The sequence below is a fragment of the Microtus pennsylvanicus genome, chromosome 9, assembly GCF_037038515.1.
Source record: "Microtus pennsylvanicus isolate mMicPen1 chromosome 9, mMicPen1.hap1, whole genome shotgun sequence".
Classification (NCBI taxonomy): Eukaryota; Metazoa; Chordata; class Mammalia; order Rodentia; family Cricetidae; genus Microtus; species Microtus pennsylvanicus.
This window is the reverse complement of record NC_134587.1, coordinates 53586791-53597800: the sequence shown is the minus strand read 5'-3', so window position 1 is coordinate 53597800 and position 11010 is coordinate 53586791. Positions and strand designations below refer to the sequence as shown.

The 11010-nt window shown below is 43.5% G+C and overlaps 1 protein-coding gene across 4 annotated transcripts; it reads right to left on the bottom strand.

Moving 5' to 3' along the window:
* Positions 1-524: 524 nt before the first annotated feature.
* Pdcl (phosducin like) lies at positions 525-10486 on the bottom strand. 4 transcript variants are annotated; one of them, XM_075986113.1, is made up of 5 exons: positions 10362-10486; positions 8606-8773; positions 5488-5669; positions 915-2335; positions 525-734 (listed from the first exon to the last, which is right to left on the bottom strand). In XM_075986113.1, the coding sequence occupies exons 2-4, from the start codon at positions 8766-8768 to the stop codon at positions 1784-1786; spliced, it is 897 nt and encodes a 298-aa protein (XP_075842228.1). In that variant the 5' UTR covers positions 8769-8773; positions 10362-10486; the 3' UTR covers positions 525-734; positions 915-1783. The 4 variants fall into 4 exon arrangements, with proteins under 4 accessions (XP_075842228.1, XP_075842229.1, XP_075842230.1 ...); XM_075986114.1 differs by lacking the exon at positions 10362-10486 and adding an exon at positions 9572-10072; XM_075986115.1 differs by lacking the exon at positions 10362-10486 and adding an exon at positions 9388-9530.
* Between the last annotated feature and the right edge of the window lie 524 nt (positions 10487-11010).

Below are 11010 nucleotides of genomic sequence, written 5' to 3'. Positions count from 1 at the left end.
TCTTGCTTTGGCACCTACCCATCTCTTCCTTCAAATGAGGCCAGAGTGTCTTGGTGTCTTGGTTCAATCCTTGTTGTTGCTGTCTCTTAGATCCCCTCAGTATTAGAGGAAGCTGTGTTTCAGGGTTCCATGAAGCTCACAGGCAAATAGGTGGGTTTGGGGGCAGGCTAAGTGGGGGAATAGACTAGACACAGGAAAACTCCCCGTTGGCTGGCTAGAAAAGCTGAGGGAGCTGGAGAGGGGCCCCTGGGTTTTGTCCCATGGGGAGATCTTAGAGAGTGGGGCGTCCAGCTGCCTGGCCCTGTGGCTGTTAACATATCTCCCAAGACCCCTCAGTACTGGAGCAATCTGTGTTACAGTGTTCCACTGAGCTCACAGGCGAGCAGGCGGGTGTGGGGGCAGAGTGGGTTGGGGGATAGTTCAGCTGCAGGAATATTCCCTGCTGGCTGGCTCTTAGATCCCCTCAGTATTGGAGCAAGCTGTGTTCCAGGGTTCCACTGAGTTAGCAGGCAAACAGGCAGGTCGGCTTTTAAATATCTTTTAAGCGTAATTTTTATTATATGTTCTACAATTGAACATGTTGCTTTCATAATAATAAAAAAGTTTGCCATCTTTCTAAAAAATAACCACCAAGCAGATTACAGTATATCTACCAATTAATCTACTATTAAGAGTATTTACTAATATGAAAAAAATTCTGATGTTAGTGGCTGACCATATGATCAGACAGTATGCTTAGAATGATCCCAATTTCATTTATTTATTTATTTTTTTTTTTGGTTTTTCGAGACAGGGTTTCTCTGTGGTTTTGGAGCCTGTCCTGGAACTAGCTCTTGTAGACCAGGCTGGTCTCGAACTCACAGAGATTCGCCTGCCTCTGCCTCCCGAGTGCTGGGATTAAAGGCGTGCGCCACCACCGCCCGGCCCCAATTTCATTTAAAAACAAACAAAAGCCTCTGAATACATTAAAAAAATCTACATATGAAATATACCAAAGCATAGCGTTTATGTGGTAGAAATATATATATTAAACCATTTTTGCAGCTGTATTTAGCCAATTTTCCTCTACTAAATATGAATTTTTTTCTAACTAGCAAAAAAAGGTTTGTTTTTTTTTAATCTAGGTTAAATAAGAACTTATCTTGTTAAATAAAATGAATAAAGTTGATGAGCAAAACAGAAAGGTCCTCCTACTGAGGCTTCAAGCTCTACCCATATAAGTGTCAGTCTTGAAGCCCTATATATGCTCCAAGTAAGTGTTCACCACTGAGCTACATCACTAACCTTGTATGAAGCCTCTAAGTCAGACCCTGGTGAAGGGTCTAGAGAAAAAGAAAGTAGAGTTATGAGTCTGATTACAGGGAAACATGATTTTCAATCAAGTGATTATGGAAATGCACTATTTATATTACACATAACACATTCACTAGGGAATTATACTCTCAGATCTGGTGGAACTCTGAGGTTATTAAAAGACAATTTTCAAGACATTGCCTTCAAGGGTGTCATGTCAATATTGACTAGAAACAATATCAGAGAAAACACACTAGATAAGTAAAAAGCTCAAAGCTTAGCTTCCTGTTTATATACTCTGAAGTCACTTTACTGCTAGCCACAACATGAGTTGACATTCTGATTTAATCTAAGAATTTCTTGACTTTCATATATACTAAATGAGACTATGAAGAACAGCTGTAAAGCCAGAAGATACAGGAGGGACAGAAATACAGACATGTGTCCTCTAGCCCAAACAATGAGATAGCTATGGAACTAAATTATCAGTTCAATCTAATTCCAGATCGCTGTCTTCACTATGACAGGTGGCAGAGTTTCGAACAGATGTCAGCACCAAGACTTCTTTTTCTGGGAGCAATCCAAATTCCTGTAGGAAAGCTTCAAGGTCTACAGCAAAGAAGTCTTCCCCCAGCTGGTCAGTGACACGAACAAAATTGCCAATTAATTCACCCGCCTTGTAGATGAGCAGAGCAGGAAGGGCATTCCGGGTAAAACGACTGCTGGCCCCAATAACTGAGCTCCTCACTCGGCAGAATTTGACAGCCGGGTACTCTGTGGCAAGGCAGAGCATGCAGCCATTCATGGCTTCAGTCCCCGGGATGCCATCTTCATAAATATGAACCATGATAAGGGTGTTTTTCTGTTCTTTATCAATCATGTCTAAAAATCCTTCTCCACTGGGAATCTCAAAAACTTGCTTGAACTGGGGCCCTTTATGAAACTGCTGCCTCATCTCTTCCATTCTCTGCTTCCGGTACTGCTGCAGAAACTCTTCGTCATCCAGAGTCTTGTCTACTGTAGCAAACTCCTTCAGGGTCATCTGCAGGAAGACCAGCAGGTGAACAAAAACAGATATTAAACAGTTTAATCAATGTGGATATGGACCCTGTAGTTAGAACACATAAGGAGCCACGTTAATGTCTCATGCACATTATGTCATTCTTCTATGTACAGAGGTGTGTTATATGTGCACCATGTGCATGCTGGTGCTTGTGGAAGACAGAAGAATGCATTGGATCCCCTGGAACTGAAGTTAGAGGTTGCAAGTTATCACATGGGTACTGGGAACCAAGCCTGGGTTGTCTACAAAAACAAGTACTTTTAAAAGCTGAGTCATCCTTCTGGACCATCTTGATTTTAAATTACATTTACACTCAGAGGGCAAGAGGGCATGCCCATACCTTTATGCTCCTATGGAAGGTAGAAGACAACTTGTAGGAGTTAGTTCTTTCCTACCATATGGGGCCCAGGAAATTTTTTTTTCTCTTTAAATCGGGGTCTTATTATGTTGCCTGGACTAGCTCTGCTATGGTCTCACAAGTAATTGGTAGTACATGCCCTGGCCGTCACCCTTGAGTTTACCTATCACTGAATTCTATTAATGTAGGTTTAACTACAAGAGTTTACATTATTTGCACAAATTCACACAAGTATGGAGTACAAGACGAGGATTCAAACTAGACTCTTTTTAAAGGTTTATTTTTATTACTTTTAATTATGTATATCTATGTGTCTGTGTGGGGGTATGTGAGTGCAGAGGCCTGCAGAGTTCAGAAGAGGGTGTCAGATTCCCAGGAGCTAGCATTACACAGTTTTACCCCACCATGTGGATTCTGGAAACAGCACTGGGGTCTCTGTAAGAGCAGTGCCCATTCTTATGCACTGAGCCATCTCTCTAGACCCTTACGCTGGATTTTAGAGACTTAGGTTTTTAACAATACCATATTGTCTCTCATTCCAAACAGGCAACCTCACAGAATATCAGCTCTATGATGGACACTCTTTCTGTCATATTGTCTCTCATTCCAAACAGGCAACCTCACAGAACATCAGCTCTCTGATGGACACTCTGTCAGCCTCGCCAAGCATTACTTTAGTCACTTGATCCTTCTGAAAAGACAACGCGATTAAACTTCCAAAGGAACACACCTCATTGCTGCTTTGCACATGCATTCACATGACACAAACTCTAAACTTCCTTTTTTTTTTTAAGATTTATTCATTTTATGTGTGAGTGTTTTGCCTGCACGTATCTATGAACACCAAATGAGTGATCGGTACATTCCAAAGTCAGCAGTAGACACTAGATCTACTAGAGTTATGGATGGCTGTGAATTACTATGTAGGTGCTGGAAATCAAACCCAAGTCCCCCACAAAAACATGTGCTCTCAACCACTGAGCCAGCTCTCCAGCCTGTTTTTTTTTCTCTTTTTTGAAACACGGTTTCCCTATGTAGAACAGGCTGGCCTGGTAAGCACTATATAGATCAGGTTGGCTTCAAACTACTAATGCCCCCATCTGGGCCTCCCATGTACTACCAAGCCAGCTTTTCTATCTGCTAGTCAAGTGACTGTAGTGGTCTTGCTTCTGTAGCAGCAACAGCCATGGGTATCGTAACCTGCTTTTGTCTCTAGTTAATGTTAACAATACTTTATATTGTTATATTAATATATATATTAAAGGTGGTAATGAACACCTTTAATCCCAGCACTCAGAAGGCAGAGGCAGGTGGATCTCTGCAATCTATGGCCAAGTTTACACAGTGAGTCTCTATCTCAAAAAATTAAAAAATGTCCTCGTGTTTCCAAACACTTTTATAAACTAATACATGTATGTCATACTTAACCTTTCCCCCAGCCTCATTTCTGCCAACTAGGCAGTTTTCAATTCTGGTCTATTACAGGCAACTCATCAAGATGGAGACAGAATCTCTCAAATCTGACCTATGTGGTCATATGACTATTGGTTCATTCTGCTCTTTCTGTTCATTTGCTGTGAGCAGCAGGCACAGTGTGCTACAGCCAGCTTCCCTGACAAATATCTTTCTCCTGGCCTGGTACAACAAGACATCTCTTCCTAATCTTGTACAGACTAGGGGTGGTAACCAGGTACCACACTAGAGCAGAACACTGGGTCAGTACTGTGTCATAACAAACCAGTATCCTTCTAGACTCTGTCTTATTACCAATCTTCTCATCACATTAACCTGAGACTGTCTTATTTGGCCAACCTAACTGGGTCTTTTAGCTGATACACTATTTTCCAGGTTTTATGTCCAGAAATCATTCCCCAACTCTAGACTAAATGCTTTATCTGCACCCTTAAGTTGAATGATTTTTTAAATTTTTGTTTTATTGGTTGTTTTGTTGTTTTTTGTTTGGTTGGTTGGTTTTGGTTTTTCCAGACAGGGTTTCTCTATAGTTTTGGAGCCTATCCTGGAACTTACTCTGTAGACAGGCTGGCTCCAAACTCAGAGATCTCCACCTCTGCCTCCTAAGTGCTGGGATTAAAGGTGTGTACTACCATCGACTGACTACTGGCTGATATTTTTAGATGTCAACTTACTATCACGGTGTGTGCATATGCATGCATACAGTGAATGTGTGGGTACATGGTCACAGTGTGCAGATGGGGGTCAGAGGACAGCTCTGTGGATCTGGCTCTTTCCTCCCACCTTTACATGGGTTCTGGGAACTGAACTCAGGCCACCAAGCTTGCATGGCAAGCACCTTTCCTACTGAGTCTTCTCACTGACCCCTTTGCTTGATATTTTTAGCTTTAAGCCACAGTTAATTGATCTTAGGTACTATAGTACATTTCTTCCTTGGTCAGAGAGAACAAGAGAGCCTTTAAATGTTGATAAGGTAAGGAGTTGTCAGGAACCTGGACTCAAATATCTCCTAGTTCTACTATACTGCCTCAACAAAATAAATGTCCGTGAATATGATTAAGAAACTAATAGATACTCCACTTTCAACAGGCCAGTCCTTAACATGGATATTTGACCTGCAGAACCCTGGGGAGCTCAGCCAGTGCTGAGCTGAGACCAAACCCAGATGCATGCTGAATTATGACAGGGTTCTCCCCTGTGCCCTACACTGCAAAGCTCAGAAGTCAAATTCAACTTCCTCCCCTTCCTGAATCACCAAGCCCACTTTCAGCAGTCAGGAAGTGTCAGAAGATGTCATTACCTTCCCACTGATTTTCTCCTGGAGGTCCTTCTGTTTCTGCTGCTCCTCCTCTTCGTCCAGATGGGACCTGCAGGTCATAGACAGCTTTTTGATCAGCCGCTCCATCTCCCGGCACTGCTCTTCCCTCTGCTCTGTCTCCAACTGCTTGAAGCGGCGCCAGTCATTGATCACACCTTTTGGACCTGAGTAGGGCAAACATGACCAAGAACAGACAAGGGCTTTAGACCAGCTGACATCTATAAAAAGGGACTTACATCAGCAGGAAGCTTGCTCAATCTATTACACAGCAGGAGCCTCCATATATCCTTATACAGGGCAGAATGTTCTACATACAGTGAGTTCTACTACAATATAATTTGCAGGAATTAAATGGCCAACCTAATGCCCAACAATGGACAGATTATTATTCATTTACTAAAAGGTAAATAAAAAACATTTAGGAAGGTCAAGGTAATTCTAGACAGAGCTTGGTGGCTCATGCCTGCAATGCAAGCATTCCACACTCAGAAAGATCAAATGTTCAGTCAACCTGAGGTATAAGATCCTTCCTCCAGGCAATCTTACCAAAAGCAATCTACAGTTTCAACGCAATGCCCAGCAAAATTCTTCAAAGACCTCAAAAGAATGGTACTCAATTTTATATGGAAAAGCAAAAAAACCAGGATAGCCAAAACAATCCTGTACAATAAAAGAACTTCTAGAGGCATCACAATCCCTGACTTTAAACTCTACTACAGAGCTACAGTACTGAAAACAGCCTGGTATTGGCATACAGACAGGAGGACCAATGGAACTGAATAGAAGACCCGGATTTCAATCCATACATCTTCGAATACCTGATTTTTGACAAAGAACAAAAAAATATCAAATGGAAAAAAGAAAGCATATTTAACAAGTGGTGCTGTTATGGATATCAACACGTAGAAGAATGATAATAGACCCACATCTATCACCATGCACAAAACTCAAGTCCAAATGGACCAAAGACCTCAACATGAAGCCAGCCACACTGAACCTTATAGAAGAGAAAGTGGAAAGTACACTTGAACACATTGGCACTGGAGACCACTTCTTAAATAGAACCCCAGCAGCATAAACACTGAGAGAAACAATAAATGGGACCTCCTGAAACTGAAAAGCTTCTGTAAAGCAAAGGACATGATCAACAAGACAAAACGACAGCCTACAGAATGGGAAAAGATCTTCACTAACCCCATATCAGACAGAGGTCTGATATCCAAAATATACAAAGAAGTCAAGAAATTGGTCATCAAAAGAACACATAATCCAATAAAAAAAATGGAGCCAGGCGGTGGTGGCTCACGCCTTTAATCCCAGCACTCGGGAGGCAGAGGTAGGCGGATCTCTGTGAGTTCGAGACCAGCCTGGTCTACAGAGCTAGTTCCAGGACAGGCTCCAAAGCCACAGAGAAACCCTGTCTCAAAAGACCAAAAAAAATAAATAAATAAAAAATAAAAAAATGGAGTACATACCTAAACAGAGAACTCTCAAAAGAGGAATCTAAAATGGCTGAAAGACACTTAAGGAAATGTTCAGCATCCCTAGTCATCAGAGAAATGCAAATCAAAACAACTCTGAGATTCCATCTTACACCTGTAAGAATGGCCAAGATCAAAAACACTGATGACAACTTATGCTGGAGAGGTTGTAGGGTAAAGGGAACACTCCTGCATTGCTGATGGGAGTGCAAGCTGGTACAGCCCCTTTGGACGTCAGTGTGGCAATTTCTCAGAAAATTAGGAAACAACCTTCCTCAAGACCCAGTAATACCATTTTTGGTATATATCCAAAAAATGTTCAATTTTGCCACAAGGACATGTGCTCAACTATATTCATACCAGCACTGTTTGTTTAGCCAGAACCTGGAAACAATCTAAATGCTTGTTGACCAAAGAATGAATAAGGAAAATGTGGTACATTTACACAATGGAGTACTACACAGCAGAAAAAAATAATGACATCTTGAATTTTGCAGGAAAATAGATGGAGGTAGAAAACATCATCTTGAGTGAGGTAACCCAGACCCAGAAAGACAGTTATCACATGTACTCACTCATATGTAGTTTTTAAACATAAAGCAAAGAAAGCCAGCCTACAAACCACAATCCCAGAGAACTTAGACAACAATGAGGACACTAAGAGAGACATACACAGATCTAATCTACATGGGAAGTAGAAAGTAGAGAAAGACAAGATCTCCTGAGGACCTTGGGGGAAGGTTGAAGTGGGGAGGAGAGAGGCAGGGAGGGGAGCAGAGAAAAATGTAGAGCTCAATAAAAATCAATTAAAAAAAAAAAGAATGTAGAGCTAATGGGCCAAGCAGTGATTAAAAAAAAAAAAATCCTTCCTCCAAAAACCAAAGGCTGGGAATGTAGGTCAGCTTACAGAATACTAACCAAGAACTCACAACACCCACCCTGTATTTGATCCCAGCACCAAAAGGCAAGAGGGGCAGGATGAGAAAATTCTACATTTCTTGACACGAAAGATACTCCATAAATATTGGGGGGAGGGGGGTGTTAGGCGTAGTAGTACATGTCAGGAGTATGCCAGAAATTCCTACTATAGAGAAGCTGAGGATGAAGGATCATTTGAGATCATGAATTCAAGGCCAGCCCAGGAAACACAGTGAGACTCTTATCTATAAAAAGAAAACAAAAACGACTATTTCTTATCTAATAAGATGGCACCAATTTAGAAAGTTGCTAATACAGTAGAAGAAAAGGTGTAAGGAAAAATACTGTATTGCTGGCTAAACTCTAAGAATCACCTCAACTTATAGCACTGGCATATTGAGACATTAAAGAGGACTGGGGATGTAACTCAGTGATAGAGCACGTGCATAGTATGAACAAAGCCCTTAGTTCAACTCTCAGCAATAAAAAAAAAAAACTAAAAACAATACACAGTATTATAAGAGCCACTGAGGTGGCTCAGTAGGTAAGAACCTGCAGTCCAAGTCAAGCACAAAGACAACATTGTGTTGTCTCTAGAAGTGTAATTGGAGTTGGATAAAGGAGACTAAGAGTTTCTAGTTGCTGTATACTTTACAGGCCACTTTTTGAGTCAGTTTCCAGAGCTCAGCACTTTCCAGTACCTGTATTGACTGAAATGCCTTCGCCTGCCAACTCGGCCTCTGCAGGTGTGGAGCTGCTGGCTGGAGCTCTGTCTCTGTCTTCATGGTCACTGTCCTCATCCTCGCTGGTGCTGTAATAGTACTGTAGTTTCTCCCCCAGCAGTTTATCATCCAGGGTTGTCATGGTGCCTGGAAAAGGGCAATAACTGTATCAAGGATTTTTGCTCTCTTGAGCAAGGACACAAATCTGACCCATACGAGGTGCTCTTGTGCTGACATCAGAATTTTTCAATAAGCAGAATCTCAACAAACCCCAACCCTGGCTCTATGCCATAGTTTACCCGGTCTTCTGTTATAGAAGGCATAAGCGAGGCTTAGATAAGAGATGTTTCTTTCAGCTGATAACAGATCCACAGATGTGTTCCTGTGTAATCTTGTGCACTGGGTAAGAGCAATCTACTGGCTGGTGACTTTATTCACACACACTTCCAGTTTGAAGACTGCTGGCTAACAAACTGGGGAAAGGTTCTCAGGGAAAACATCAAAAGGGACCACCAAGAGTATAGTTTTGCAACTAAATTGTTCACTCCTCTTCCTCACTAAGGCTGGCCTCAAGCTGGACCAACTGTGGTGAGCTAAAGCAAGTTTCTACGACAAGATTTAAAACAATAACCAAATGTTTAAAGAACACGGAAGACCCAGCTATTTGGGGGAAGCGGTATAGTCAGCTCCTTAAAAGTTTGTTTGAGGAACTAGCAGGAATGATTAGAATAAAAGAATAATCTGGATGTGACAGTGCACACCTTTAATCCCAGCACTCAGAGGGCAGGGGCAGGTGGATCTCTAAGCTGGAGGCCAGCCTGGTTTACAGAGTGAGTTCCAGGACAGCCAGGGCTACACAAAGAAAACTAGGTCTAGAAAACCACTCCCCACCCCCCCAAAAAAGGAAAAAGAATACAAAACGGCCCTTCCTCTAAGCATACAAACACCTTGCTGCCTTCAGGAGAGACGATACACGACTTTTACAGGATTACAATGTGCCTATCTCCCACAGAACAGAAACACAACAGTCAAAACAGACCACTGTGCAGGTCAAATGGAAGAAAACTTAAAAAAAAAAAAAAAGAAAGAAAGAAAGAAAGAAGACACCCTTTGTCAGGGGTGCACAACGAAGTCCGGGAGACAGGTAAAGATAGGTTATCAGAGATGTGCAGGGGCCAAAAGAGAGAAGAGTGCTGAGGAGGCCGAGCAGCTGAGGTGAGGAAGGCCTGCACTCTCCGTGCCGCGGGTGGGAAGACCGTGAAAAAGGCGGTCTAAGGAGAAGGCAGTGAGATGGGCAGGGCCAGAGAAAGGCTGGCAGGAGAAGCGAGGGAGAGGAGGGCAGGGTAGGGAAGAGTTCAAAGAAGAGAGGGCAGGCAGGGCTGAAGAGAGGGCAGCAGAGAAGGGCGGGGCGGAGCTCAGGAGGCAAGAGGGTGGGGGCGAGAGGCTGAGCAAGCGGCGTGAAGGCGGAGCCACACGGGGCTGAGCAGGAAAAGCGCCCTGAGGAAGGCGGGGCCAGGGAAGAAAACCCATGGGAGGGCGGGGCTGAGGAGGCAGAACAATGCGGAAGGTGGGCTGAGGAGGCGGAGCAGCGTGGAGGGCGAGGCTGGAGAGGGGCACAGCGAGGAGGGCGGTCCTGATGAGGGGGAGAGCGGAAGCCCCTCGCGCCCAGGCGCGCAGCCCCGGCCCCACCCAGGCTAGGCCCGCCGCTCCCTCCCGCTGAGGCCGGTGCGGTTACCTCGCCTCGCTCAGTCCGTCCCTCCAGTCACCAGCACGGAGTGCTCGCTAGGGGAAAGCAGGGCCACACCGCCTTGAGCGACGGTGCGAAGCTGCCAAGAGCGGACTGTGCGGACCAATCAGGAGGCCTTCCGGCGTCATGGCGGACGCACGCTGCCCAATCACAAGAAGCTTATCCCGGCATGGGAGGGGGGGGGACTACGGGTACTATCTTAGGACAAAACTCTTCAAAATTAAGTTTGAACTATAAATTTCTAGTTTTAAATAATAAGAAAAGTTTATCAACTTCCCTTCCAAGTTTAGAAAGAAGTTCCGAAAGCGTTTTCTTGGTTTTTCCTTTTTATGTCTATTAAAACGAAGAAATGGGGCTGGAGAGATGGCTCAGCGGTTAAGAGCATTGCCTGCTCTTCCAAAGGTCCTGAGTTCAATTCCCAGCAACCACATGGTGGCTCACAACCATCTGTAATGAGGTCTGGTGCCCTCTTCTAGCCTGCAAGCATACACACAGACAGAATATTGTATGCATAATAAGTAAATAAATTAATTAAATAAATAAAACGAAGAAATGGCCAGGCGGAGGTACTGCACGCCTTTAATCCTAGCACTTGGAGGCAGAGACGGATCTCTGTGAGTTCGAGACCAGTCTACGC

Coding starts and splice junctions, on each gene's coding strand:
- Pdcl (XM_075986113.1), bottom strand. CDS start 8,768: ATGACAACCCTGGATGATAAACTGCTGGGGGAGAAACTACAGTACTAT. Junction 5,670..8,605: donor AGGCATTTCAGTCAATACAG/GTACTGGAAAGT, acceptor TGCCCTACTCAG/GTCCAAAAGGTGTGATCAAT. Junction 2,336..5,487: donor AGGAGAAAATCAGTGGGAAG/GTAATGACATCT, acceptor GTCTTCCTGCAG/ATGACCCTGAAGGAGTTTGC.